The sequence below is a fragment of the Moschus berezovskii genome, chromosome 5 (genome assembly GCF_049115385.1).
Source record: "Moschus berezovskii isolate FMDL1 chromosome 5, NW_MosBer_1.0, whole genome shotgun sequence".
NCBI lineage: Eukaryota > Metazoa > Chordata > Mammalia > Artiodactyla > Moschidae > Moschus > Moschus berezovskii.
The window spans coordinates 124,943,590-124,956,746 of NC_142464.1; the positions used below are offsets into that span (position 1 = coordinate 124,943,590).

At 51.3% G+C, this 13,157-nt stretch overlaps 1 protein-coding gene across 7 annotated transcripts in view; it reads right to left on the reverse strand.

Annotated features, from left to right (window-relative positions):
• GRK4 (G protein-coupled receptor kinase 4) overlaps window positions 1–13,157 on the reverse strand; it is a 53,903-nt gene that overhangs the window by 15,442 nt on the left and 25,304 nt on the right. For 6 of the 7 annotated variants that reach the window (XM_088836582.1, XM_088836580.1, XM_088836584.1 and 3 more), the window contains exons 6-10: window positions 12,321–12,413; window positions 11,065–11,128; window positions 7,322–7,462; window positions 4,756–4,985; window positions 1,715–1,752 (exon numbers count right to left, since the gene is read on the reverse strand). In XM_088836582.1, coding sequence (XP_088692708.1) covers window positions 1,715–1,752; window positions 4,756–4,985; window positions 7,322–7,462; window positions 11,065–11,128; window positions 12,321–12,413 — 566 coding nt within the window. The remainder of the gene's footprint in view (window positions 1–1,714; window positions 1,753–4,755; window positions 4,986–7,321; window positions 7,463–11,064; window positions 11,129–12,320; window positions 12,414–13,157) is intronic. The other variant, XM_055434477.2, reaches the window with a different exon arrangement.

Sequence of the window (13,157 nt, forward strand, 5' to 3'; positions counted from 1 at the left end):
GTCACTTCCTTCTATCCCTAATGGGAACGGGGCCTGGCCCCTGACACATAGAGAACAAGCGCTGCAGTGACCGCCACAGAAACGACGCTGGCCACCTGCAAGTGGGCAGGGCGAGGTAGGTCCCCACCACTCCTGGCCACAGCCGGGAGCCACAGGACCAGCCAGGATGGACACAATGTCTGAGCGGGAGACCCACACCGAGGCGCTCTGCTGGGGCAGCAGGTGTTTCACTCAGGAGCACTGGCAAAGCCTGGTCAAGCCAGACACTGCCGACCGGGAGCCGGGATGCACAGAGGCTCCTCAGCCGCTCCCACCAGGACACCTTCCAAGGCTGGGAGCAGCTGAACCCAAGAGGCAAGATTTCTGAACCCCTAGTGGCTGCCGTGTGGACACAGACACCCGGGAGGGTTCCAACGCTTGTGCAGAGCCCGATGGAGAGACCGCGCTGGAGGTGCGCTTCCTCCTGGGACTGGCAGGAGCCAGAACCAGCCACCCAGGCAAGGGCGGCATGATCTGCCCAAGCTGGAATCATTTCAGGAATGACAGATTCGTTTAACACTGGAAAACCAACTGGTGAATTAACCATATTAAAAAACAAACAACATATAGTCATTTTGGGAGAAAACGCACTGACAAAATTCAAGTGCCATTTTTTAAAGAGAAAAAATTCTTAAGTCTTAATTTCTATAAAAGTATTACAGCATGGATTTCCTTGTGGTCTAGTGGCTAAGACTTCACACTCCCTTGTATTGGTTCTATCCCTGGTTTGGGCAACTGGATCCCACATGATGTGACTAAAGACCCCATGGGACGCAACTATTAATACAAGATCTGTGTGCTGCCGTGAAGACCCAGCACAGACACATAAACAAATGTTTAAGCACCACAGCAGAGTCCATACTTCATGGCGATACACTGAAAGGCTATCCCTGAGACCAGAAAGAAGGAAAGAACTCCTGCTGGTCCAATTTCTAGTAAACACTGGGTTAACGTCCCACCTGGTGTCCCGAGGCAACAAACAGAACCCAAAGGGTCAGGAGCTGGAGAGGCAGGCAGAAAGTGGTCATCTGCCAAAGGTATGATGGTAGATGCAGGAAGTCCAGCAAGTCTACAACCTTCCAGAATTCGGTGACTTTAACATGGTCACAGCCATAAAATCAATTGCAATTGTAACTGAAAGCACAAACTATTACAGAAAAAGATTAGAAGATGACTTCACTAACTTAAAAACATTTATATTTTATAAAGGACTGGCACAAAAAATATACAAAGAACTCTTAAAACTTAACAATAAGGAAAGAAAAAAACAATTAAAAATGGGCAGAAGACCTGAAAAGACACATTACCAAACAAGATAAACAGATGGCAACTAAGCCCATGAAAAGTGTCGTCAGGGAAATGCAAATCAAACAAGAGCCCACGCCGCACCTGTGAGAACGACCAAGCAAGGAGGGCGTGGACTCACGCCGCTGAGAATAAAGCAAGGTGAAACAGGAGAGAAGAAGAGGCTCTTGCTGCGACTTGAACTGAACATCAGGCGAACCTCTGCTTCTTGCCTAGACGCAGGGGGACGATGCTGAGACCCCCGTTCTGTTTCTAGAGGGAAACACACCCAGGGCGTCTCCTGCTGCTATCCCCTGGCCTAAGTGGTAGGTCCATCCTGACTTGAGTCCCTCTGAACAAAGTCTACAGTCGGTGGGAAAGGCTCGCTCACCGTGATCATCGAGGAGAATGTTCTCGGGCTTTAAGTCCCTGCAAGGGAAGGAAACAACAACACAAAGTCAGTTGTTTGGGGCGCAACATTGGGCTCCATCGGTTCCAGAGGAAAGACCCGCAGACACCTCCCTGCTCTGAGAAATGGCGAGCCTGGTAGGTAATGGCGCCTCCGTCTACGGGTCCATGGGAGCCCACGTGTTGCCACAGGCTCCAGTGGCCACGAAGGGGGGCTCTACAGATGGCATGCACGGTGAGCGCGCAGAGCTCACTGCTCCGTGTGGGTGCTCGGGCTTCGCAGGAGGCGACCCAGCTATGAAATGTGCAGCCCAGCGGTGAGGAGTTAGTCCTTGACGAACTCAGCTCCATTTCTCTCACCATTAAAACATTGTCAAAAATGTCAATGACTGGAAATCCCCCGTAGGAGAGTGAAAGGTTGTTGCTGAATCACACAAAGACGCCAGGATTCTTGGCCTCCGGAGGAGAAGAATTCAATCCAGGGCCAGAGACGAGGCTTGATCGCTCAGAGCTTTTGTGTAATAAAGTTTTATTAAAGTATAAAGGAGACAGAGAAAGCTTCTGACATAGGCATCAGAAGGGGACAGAAAGAGTACTTGCTACTGTTAGCAATGGAGTTATATACTCTCCAATGAATCCAAAGAATGTCTGGAGGTTGTAGAGACCTCACCAGACCTACTCCCATAATTTACATTTTAAGATAACAGGTTTAGCCAGAAGGTTTAATCCAGAGACTGTCCTCAGGCAGATACATTATTATTACATAATCCTTGTAAAGAGCAGACCTACTCCCATAATTTACATTTTAAGACAACAGATTTAGCCAGAAGGTTTAATCCAGAGACTGTCCTCAGGCAGGATACATTATTGTTACATAATCCTAGGGAATGTAGAGGGGAAAAAAAGTTTGTCCTTTCTTCCTCCTTGAGAATTCCAGACCCCTCTCTCCTTGGGGACCCCTAGACTTCTTATCAACCTGCCTAGGAAATGACTCTTTCAAGAGGAATTCTGTTTCAGGGTCAGATCCTGGCTCTGCCCACCGTCCTCACCTGGAGGACCCGTGTGCAGCACCTGCTTCCACGGCTGGGCAGCATTCAGGGAGGCCATGCCTTGTGGGGGAGCGTGTGACCCATGGCACTGTTTATCACAGTTTAGTGCCAAATAGGGCAATGCCACAAACTTCAAATACATGTGTGTCACCAAAGACTAAAATTCTAAATGTGATGTCTCAAGCTACTTGTTTTTTCCCCTTGACAAGAAACAAAAACCTAGTTTTCAGAGGATTTCTATTTAGCTCTGACTTCAAGTGTGGTCCTGTCACAGTGACCCATCTTCCTCAGCATGGCCGCTCCGTCTGCAGCCACGTCTCCAGAACCTGCAGAGGAGACCAAGGTCGGCAGAATGGAGCAGCCACTCTAAGGCGCTGGCCCCAAGAGAGTCCTGCAGAACCCTGTGCCAGGTCAGGGAGCGGGGGCTGCAAACACTGAAACTCTCTGGGGAAGAAGCCACACGCCCAGAAGAGAGCAGGGTGAGAGTGTGGGCGTGGGGCTCTGCGAGGAAACCCTTCCTGGGAAGACGCCCCAACACTGTCGCTGGCCTCCCTGGAGAGCAAGGGGCGGGAATGGGTGCCCTCTGCTTGCCCTGCCCAGCCACGGGCAGTCTTGTTTTTTCTCTGTATTTAAAGAGTCCTGGTAAATGCTGTTGACAACAAGGTAACCCTCTTGGACATGGGACGTTCACAGGCACAGCCGCACGCACAGGACAGCCGCCCGCGCACCTACCTCAAACATCTCACCAGGCGCCCTAAAGGCCCACTGCTTCACCCAAGACCAGCACCGCTCCAGGGCAGCCAACCCAGGGCCCAGCCAGAGACCCACCGACTCCCAGCCGCCTCCTTGCCTGGTGTGAGAAGCTGCCCTAAACCACACCCACCGGCTCTGCAGTCAGCTGTCAATTAACCACCAGTCACCTGCTCCGAAAGGAGACGCGCAGTATGTACTGCACAAAATACTAACCGACAGCAGTGGCACTCGTGGTAAAGAACCTGCCTGCCAATTCAGGAGATGCGGGTTCAGTCACTGGTTCTGGAAGATCCCCTGGAGGAGAGCACGGCAGCCCACTCCAGTATTCTTGCCGGGATAATCCCATGGACAGAGGAGCCTGGTGGGCTACAGTCCAGGGGTCTCGAAGAGTTGGACACGACTGAGTGACTTAGCACAGCAGTAATGACATCAGTTATCCCCTTCGGCGTGCCCAATGGACGCCAAGACGTGTGCTTAAGCATTTTACACACAACGTCTCCTGGGACTATCACAGCGGGCTGAACGCAGGGAGTGGCGTGGGGGCAGCCCCGAAGAGTGTCAGCGCCCAGGACCCCAGCTTCTAAAGCTGGCGGAGGGACTGCTGTCCCTAAAACCTAGATTTATTCCTAACACAAAACTAATTCCATCCACGGCATTTAATTTTCTCTACTGAATTCTAAGATGAAAAAAGTATTAAAATAAGTACAATTATTTCAGAACATTTGTTATTTTGTTGGAACGTCATCCCCAGTCCTCGGAACAACTGTCTAAATGTCTAAGGGCCTTGGAAACGGGTTTCTCTCATGCTTGTAAACAGCACGACCAACTTAAATGAAAAGTACTTACTGGAGATAGAAGAGAACTAAAAAGAAAACCAAAGTCTGCCCCTGATTGGCCATACTTCCAGCATGGTGAGGGCGCGGCCCCCAGGGATCAGGGCCAGGGCTCCCCACCAGCCCGCCCACCCCAGCCCCTCAGTGGCCACGGGAGCCGCGAGGCAGCCCAACATTGAGGGCGAGTGGGCCTGGAGGTGCCCGGAGCCCTGCGCTCCCGCCCGTCCACGACGCGCTCCCCCCTGTCCACAACGCGCTCCCGCCCGTCCACAACGCGCTCCCGCCCGTCCACCATGCGCTCCCGCCCGTCCACCATGCGCTCCCGCCCGTCCACTATGCGCTCCCCCCTGTCCACAACGCACTCCCGCCCGTCCACGACGCGCTCCCACCTGTCCACGATGCGCTCCCGCTGCAGGTCCTCCAAGCCACAGCACAGCTCAGCCGCGTAGAAGATCGCCCTCTGCTCGCTGAGGCCAGGGCCGCCCAGGTTGTAAATGTGGAACTTCAGGTCTCCTCCGTTCATGATGGTCAGCACCAAGCACAGGGACTTTTTGGTTTGGTACGTGTAACATAAACTAACCTGAGGACAGCAGCAACGTAGGAAACAAAATGCAAAAACCTGCTCATTCACTGGCGATGTACTCTGTTTGCAAGCAACAGTCAAACAGTCCACGTACGTTTGTAATGAGAACACCAAAGTGCTGCCTGCCGGGCATCATCGCAAACCTTTACCTGATGAAGATCTAATAGCTGCTCCGTGTTGAACGCGGAGAACTTCCTAAGTGCGTGCGTGCTCTGCTGCTACTGCTAAGTCACTTCAGTCGTGTCCGACTCTGTGTGACCCCATAGATGGCAGCCCACCAGTCTCCCCCGTCCCTGGGATTCTCCAGGCAAGAACACTGGAGTGGGTTGCCATTTCCTTCTCCAATGTGTGAAAGTGAAAAGTGAAAGTGAAGTCGCTCAGTCGTGTCCGAACCTTAGCGACTCCACGGACTGCAGCCTACTGGGCTCCTCCATCCATGGGATTTTCTAGTGCTCAGTCGCGTCCAACTCTTGACTGCATGACTGACAAGTCCTGACCCCATGGACTGCAGGCCGCCCGGCTCCTCTGTCCATGGAATGTCCCAGGCAAGAATACTGGAGTGGGTTGTCATTTCCTTCTCCAGGGGATCTTCCCCACCCAGGGATCAAACTCGAGCCTCCCACGTCTCCTGCAGTGGCTGGTGGACTCTTTGCTGCTGAGCCACTGGGGAAGCCATGTCTCAGTGAGCAGGTGTCAACCTTCACAAAGAACCTGGGGCGGCACTCCTCAAAGCTACATTCTAATTGCTGAGCTCCGGCACTCCACGCTTGCGCACTGTTTGCGTTCAGCGTGGGAGTCAGACGCCTCCGGCGGAGCAGGGGGGTGCGGGCTGCTCAGTTCTGGCGCTTGTGTCGCCAGCCACAGCCTGAAGGTGCGGGGCTCCCCTGCGGCTTCGCCTCTCACTCCTGTGCGAGCCGCGCAGGGGACACTCCCGGCTGGGCCCATACACTGGTCTTGTGAGCCTCTCCCGTGCCATGCCTGTTGCTGGTCTGCAGTCAGTTTGCACCCACGAGCACACACACACACGCCCTGCTGGGATCCTGGCTGGGGCTGCATTTCACTCATCTTACCACCATCACAGCCCTGAGGCTCCCAGCCCATGAACAGGGGAACCCCACCACTTGTTTAGGGCATCTTTAATTTTTTGTAAGTAGTGTTTTACAGTTTCCAGTGTAGAAGTCTTGCACATTTCATTGGATTTTTGTCTAGATTCTGATGTTTCTTAACGCTACTGTAAATGGTTTCAATTGAAGTTTTTCAAACTGTTTCCTATCTAATTGGTGCCATATCTAATAACTTGGCCAAATTCTCAACCAGTTGTCTAGAGTCTTTGACTGCATACACACACAGTCGTCCTGTGGTGGGGGGTTGGGGAGGGGCTGTGGGGAGGAGGAGGAGATGAACTCGACAGTCAGGACCCCCCAGATCAGCCATAAGCAGGAAGTAAAGAACAGAATCAAGGGCAAAGGAAAGTATTTCGAGGATCCTGGCGAGAGGCCAGGAGTACAGAAACCAAAATACTGTATTTCAGTAGAATAAACCGTAACTATTATCTATGTCCCTTTCACAGCGCTAGACTGTAGATTTTGGTGTTTGGAGGTAGTTACACAATTATGTTTAAAGCGACTCTAAGATAAGCCCATTTTATCAAAGGTTTTCTTGTAGAGCATGTACACAAGGCTGACATGTCACACACATAAACCCTTGCTATTAAACTAGGTGACCGCTCTGAAGGCCTGCCTGTCTTGGAAGCCTTGTGCCCAGCACGAAGCTGCTGACCTCAGAACTGAGAAGCCTTTTATAAGTTGTCTTTCCCTCTCTTCCTTCAACATGTAATAAGGTGGAGGAAGCAGCTGTGGAGATGAAAACCCCGCTGCTTGACACACACAGCCTGCACGCAGGGCCCCTGGGCTCAGCCCTGACCCGCACAATGAGGGTGGAGTCAGGCCCCCCATGACGCAGCTCGCTGGCTGAGGGCGCGGAGTGAACCTGCGCTATCAGAAAGACGGCAGAGGCGGGCACAGACGAGGCCTGAGTGAGGGGCCGGGTAGAGACGCATCTTCAAGCCTTTCCCCCAGCTGGGGCTTCGGCCAACCACAGGGTGAGCCCAGCTGCTGATGCCACCAGAGAAGGCAGAGAGTCAGCGCCAGACTGGGCGGTGGGGACAAGGACAGATTCATCACAAACCACCTGTTTGTGTCCAGGAAGGGCTGGGCAGGGCAGGGGAGGGCTGCTCCTGCACCTCTCCTGTCAGCGGCCGGACAGCAAACCCCTCGCACCGGCTAGGACAGGCTTGTGTCCAGCGGCAGGCGTGCTGGACAAACGCCACTTACCCAGCTCCCCATCCCCAGGAGGACAGAGGAGATACTTACTACAAACCTACTATGCACTTTCTCTAGGATCCTCTTCTCGTTCAGGGCCATGGCCTCCCCTTTCCTCCTCTTTATTCTTTTCTTCTCTAGCTTCTTACAGGCGTACATTTTTCCTGTAGCTCGCACTTGACAAGCGCAAACCTAGTTTTTAAAAAAAAAAAAACACACAACAGTTCATATCCACTAGGCAGTTCTCAGGCTGCCAAGAGGAAAGAGTGTTCTCCGTGACAATTCCCTCTGGTCGAGAGCAGCATGGACTCAGTGGGGCCAAGACCACGGCCGCCATGGCCACAGCTGGGTCCCCATGGGTACTTTCCTCTGACCTTCAGGTCCTTGTTTAAGAAGGGAGCTTATGAACCAAGCACAGTGATGGCGGAACTCACTCTATGAGATCCTTCTGTATCTGCTTAAGTATGTCTCCCGTGTCTTTCTACTTTCTGTATAAGAATGCAAGTTTCTGACAGTAAATATTCTTGATTACTTTTAAAATTCAAGAATACATGTATTTCATAGAATCCATAAGCTTTTATACCTTTATTTTACTTAATTAGTTCTTAAAATAATATTTATATGTTACTTCACATTATGAAAACTTCCAAACAAAGGTAAGAGAACAGTACAATAACACTCCCAGCTTCCAGCCTTCGCCGGTGGCTCAGTGGTGAGGAATCTGCTTGCCAACGCAGGAGCTGTAGGAGACATGAATTTGACCCCTGGGTCAGGAAGATCCCCTGGAGGAGGAAGTAGAAACCCACTCCAGTATTCTTGCCTGGAAAATTCCACGGGCAGAGGAGCCTGGCGGGCTGCAGTCCGTGCAGTTGCAGAGTCGGACACGACTGAGCGACTGCACAGCCACCACCAGTCTCCCAGCCATTGGCGCAGGCTGCAGGTTCCTCTGCCTGCCACCTGCCCCACACCCCAGACACACACACGCCACCCCTGCACACACATGTGCCACACGTGTGCACACACACACCACCCCTGCACACGCAGGCCACACCCTGCGCACACACGACACATGCACGCACACACATGCCACACACATGCACAGAGGATTACTTTATTTTTTAATGTTAATTAATTTTAAATATTTATTTATTTGCTCTGCCAGCTCTTAGCCACAGCATGTGGGAGTTTTGTTGCATCACGCAGGATCTTGAGGTGGGGCATGTGAAATCTTGTTTCTTGGCCAGGGATTGAACCTGGGCCTGCTGCATTGGGAGCATGGAGTCTTAGCCATGGACCACCAGAAAAGTCCCCCAGAGGATTACTTTAAAAGTGAATATAAGACATAATACGATTTTATCCGTCGACCAAAATATTTTTGATGGTAACAGACAAACCTCATTGCAGACAATACTGACAGTGTTAAGACAATGACAGAGGGGGGCTTCCCCAGTAGTCGGGTGGTTAAGACTTTGCCTTCAAGTGCGAGGGGTACAGGTTCGATCCCTGGTCAGGAAGCTGGGATCCCACATGCCTCATGGCCAAAAACCCAGGACATAAAACAGAAGCAATATTGTAACAAATTCAATGAAGTCTTTAGAAATGGTTCACCTTTAAAAAAAAAAAAAAGACAATGATAGAGCACCCGGATTCCAAGACAGCCATCACTGACACTGTGCTGCACAAGCCCCCAATGCCCCTCTGCACGCGCGCGCGCGCACACACACACACGCACACACACACACGCGCGAGTGGACAGAGCTCGTCCCCACAGCCTCCGGCTGTCAGGAGAAATCGGGCTCATGTTACAGAACAGGTAAGATTTTACAACCTTTTCTCATCTTATTGTGTGACTATCTTCTCATCATTAAACGTTCTACAAATACGTGACAATTCCGAAACATAGTTTGTCATTTTCCCACCACGAAGTCTTGGCACATAGTCTTTGCACATCTCTTATCATGCACTGAAGACAGATTCCTTCAACTGAAGTTGCCAAGTCAGAGAGCAAGAAGGAAGAAGGGGTGGGGTGCCAGGCACTGCAGCCCCTCAGCTGTTCCTCACAGCGATGGTGAAGCAGGGCTCATGACTCCTCTGCAGGAGGAAACCACAGCGGGCTCCCTGATGACACAGCTGGAAGCAGAGGCGCAGGAGCTTGACCTCAGGGTGTGTGGGTCCCAAGGACATGCTCTCTCTACCACCTGCCACACAGGCAACGCTGCTCACCCAGCCCCTGTCCACTGCGCCGGCCTCGAACACGCCAGGGCTGCCTGGAGGGCTCAGGGCTTAAGTGAAAGCACTGCTGTTGACCAAATGAAACCGAAACGTTGGCCTTTCAACCACCAGAAGAGGTGCCGGCACTTAGCAAAGGTAAACGCACTGCTGGCATTGGACTTAAGGGCCCCAGGTGTCTGCCTTAGTCACAGGGTTCTAACTGGCATTCCTGAGAGAGATGGACCATCCACTGACCCCACCCTGGGACTGACGCAGTGCCGCACGCCCAGAATACACCTATGAAGAACCACAGCCACTTATTTGTCCTCCCAGCCATTTGTTTGGGAGCACAAGTCAATGTGTTTAAAAAGTACTGTATAAGCTCATAAGTACACCGAGTCTTTTCAAGACAGTGAAAACTTGCTGACGTGTTTCTGCTCAGCCCATTGTTAACACCTCTGTGTGGACAGACTAGGGGCTTCACCGCTTTGTAGACTTGAGCTTTGCTGGAAGCTGCTTTCCTCTGCTCCTCACGAAGTCTGAGCTCCGTCCCTGGAGGCAGTGTGGAGCGGGCAACATGGACTGAGCGCTCCGGAGGCACGTCAGGAGACAGACTCCTCACAGACATGTCTCCCGCCAAGGGCCCAGCATGCCGGGGTGGGACTCGCAGAGCACCAGGTGGCCTCCAGGGCCGCAGCGGGTGCCCTGCGGGCTCTCCCGAGGCTGGCACACCGACTAGTCCCTCTCGCGGCCACTGCGAGAGATGACAGGAGACGCCAGCAGTGTGACTCTTCCTGGGCTGGCGCTGGCCATGGCTCTGAACTAGAATTTGGGAGCACATGCAATGTGACTCTCACGCAGACAGTGTGCCCAGCTCTGACCCGGCTCACCCGGTTCTGGGACTTAGGAAGGCTTGAACTCAAAGTGACCACTCCATACACTTAACGAGGCCGTTAGCGTCTCCTTCAACTGCTGCACAGAGTGCGACGGGACTCTGAGCACCGACCACAGCCGTCTCCAATCCCATTTAAAGACCATCTCTCATGAATTTGTGGGTAGTAGTCTTTAGGATTTTCCCCAATTTCCATATTTTCTAACACCTTTCGAAGTAGATGGAAGGTACACACACGTCCAGAGTTGAGTTAAATAAGCACATTCAATAATATAATAAAATTTAGTAACATACTCTGTACTATGTGAACTTCCAGGCTAGTCCTCAGTTATAAGAATGGAATAACAGAAACTCCACCATATGGAAACAGAATAATCTTTTCAGTCAGGACAACCTTACTAAACTTGAACATTGAAACCATGAGAAAACAACCTCTTTAAGAACTAAGAACTGAAATGTAAAATCACAAAGATAGTGAATCATTCTCCCCACCGCATCTCTGAATTTTTTAAAAAGCATGTACCTTTTGCTCAAAGTTCAATCTTAATTCTCGTGGCTGCTAAAAGTATTCCTAAAATACACAGTAAAGAAATGTATTGGTAGAGTCGATACATTACCTGAAGATCCCGCCTTTCCTTTCCCCCTTCGGCTTTTCTAGAAGTACTGCTCCCAGCTGTCGGGTACGACTTACCTCTCCAAACCCGCCTTTCCCCAGGACTCTGTAGTGCCTAAAGGTGCTCTTTGTCACCGGTTGCCTAATTAATGACAAGGGGAAAGAAAGCCTCAGGTCTCACATCACATTGCTACTTGGAAAGAGAAAAACCTACCTAGCCACTGGCCTGGTCTGAGAAGGACCTGGGAGGGTGCCCAGGACCAGCTGCCTGAGCTCAGAGGGGGGCTCCTCAGCAGGACAGTGTTCAAGAGACAAGTGCGTGACCGTTTACAATCGTGAGCGCCCTGAAGACAGGAGCAGCATGACGCGCTGTCCTCACCGACTGAGCTGAGCACAGGTCTGCAGCCAGCCCACACTACGAAACCTCTCTGTGTTCTCTTTGGCACAGCTCTGGGGGCCTCTCAGAAGGCTGGGGAGGGAAATGACATGGACAGAGAGCTGCTCTTTGCAGAAAGAACCTCAAAGGCGGTGTGGATACCATAGCACAAGAAACCTGTATGAGCTAGGACTGAAATTTAACAAATCAACAGCCACTGTAACAGCAACACTGGTGGAGCTGACTCAGAGGATGAGTTGGTCGGACGGCAGTGCTGACTCGATGGACGTGAGTCTGAGTGGACTCCACGAGCTGGTGATCGACAGGGAGGCCTGGCGTGCTGCCGTCCCTGAGGTCGCAAAGAGTCGGACAGGCCTGAGCGGCTGAACTGAACTGGACACTTCCTGAGCACTTCGGTCGTGCACCGAGCCCCGTGCTGAGTGTCCTACACTCGTTCCTCCGGTGACTCTAGCAGTCCAGGGTGATGCGGTGCTTTAGTCACCAAGTCATGTCTGACTCTCTGTGACACCATGGACTGCAGCCCACCAGGCTCCTCTTGTCCATGGGATTTCCAAGAATACTGGAGTGGGCTGCTATTTCCTTCTCCAGTGGGTAGGTTCTATTTGACACAACAGGGACCCAAAGCCCACGCAGGCCACGTCCCTGCCTGAGGACACACAGCCAGCAGGCGTCCGGGTAGAGGCTGAGACGGCAGAGACCCGAGCACCACGTCGGGTTCTGTGTGTGTGAGTCCAGGACATGGCTACTGTCTCACGATGGCGCCAGCAGGGCTAACTGTCATTGTAACGAGAGCAGACAGAGACCCCTGGACCAGAAGGAACTGCACAATAGTAATAATAAGATTTCCAATAGTATTTTGACAGAAAGGTAAACATCAGTCAGAATGCCGTAATGGAAGTCATGATTTGTTTTCACTGAATGTCAGATGAGAACATACCTTTCCAGCCATTTCCACTGTAAAAATCGAGAAAAATATGCGCTTTCTTGGTATTCTTCAAATGCTTCTTCACTTAAATGGTCATGGACAAGTCTAGAAAGAGATTTTATGCAACTATGTTCATCTGGCTGCAACACAAAGTGAAGACAACTCTATGATCTAATGCATGAGTGAGCGCTGGATATGGGAAAATGAATCATTACCCATAACTCAGTATATTGAATTTTGCAGCTACAGAATCTCACACTAGTTTCCAATGCTACCAGTGAAAACATGAACGCAAGAATTCAAAAGAAATAAAACCAATTTACCTTCCTAAAGTCAGAGGTCCTTTTAAGTACTGAACTGAACTGAACTGAATCACTTGATAAAAATAACCTCCCAGTAGAAAAACAATAGTTTAAAATATACTCAGGGCGTGTGTGTGTGCGTGCGTACGTGCATGTGTGCCTGCACACATGGAGGCACATGTATTTCAGGAGGGAATGTAAACAGTTTGCAATTCAGTTCAGTTCAGTCGCTTATTTGTGTCTGACTCTTTGCGACCCTATGAACCACAGCACGCCAGGCCTCCCTGTCCATCACCAACTCCCGGAGTTCACTCAAACTCATGTCCATCGAGTCAGTGATGCTATCCAGCCATCTCATTCTCTGTCGTCCCCGTCTCCTCCTACCCCCAATTCCTCCTAGCATCAGACTCTTTTCCAGTGAGTCAACTCGTCGCATGAGGTGGCCAAAGTATTGCAGTTTCAGCTTTAGCACAAGTCTTTCCAATGAACACCCAGGATTGATCTCCTTTAGAATGGACTGGTTGGATCTCCTTGCAGTCCAAGGGAC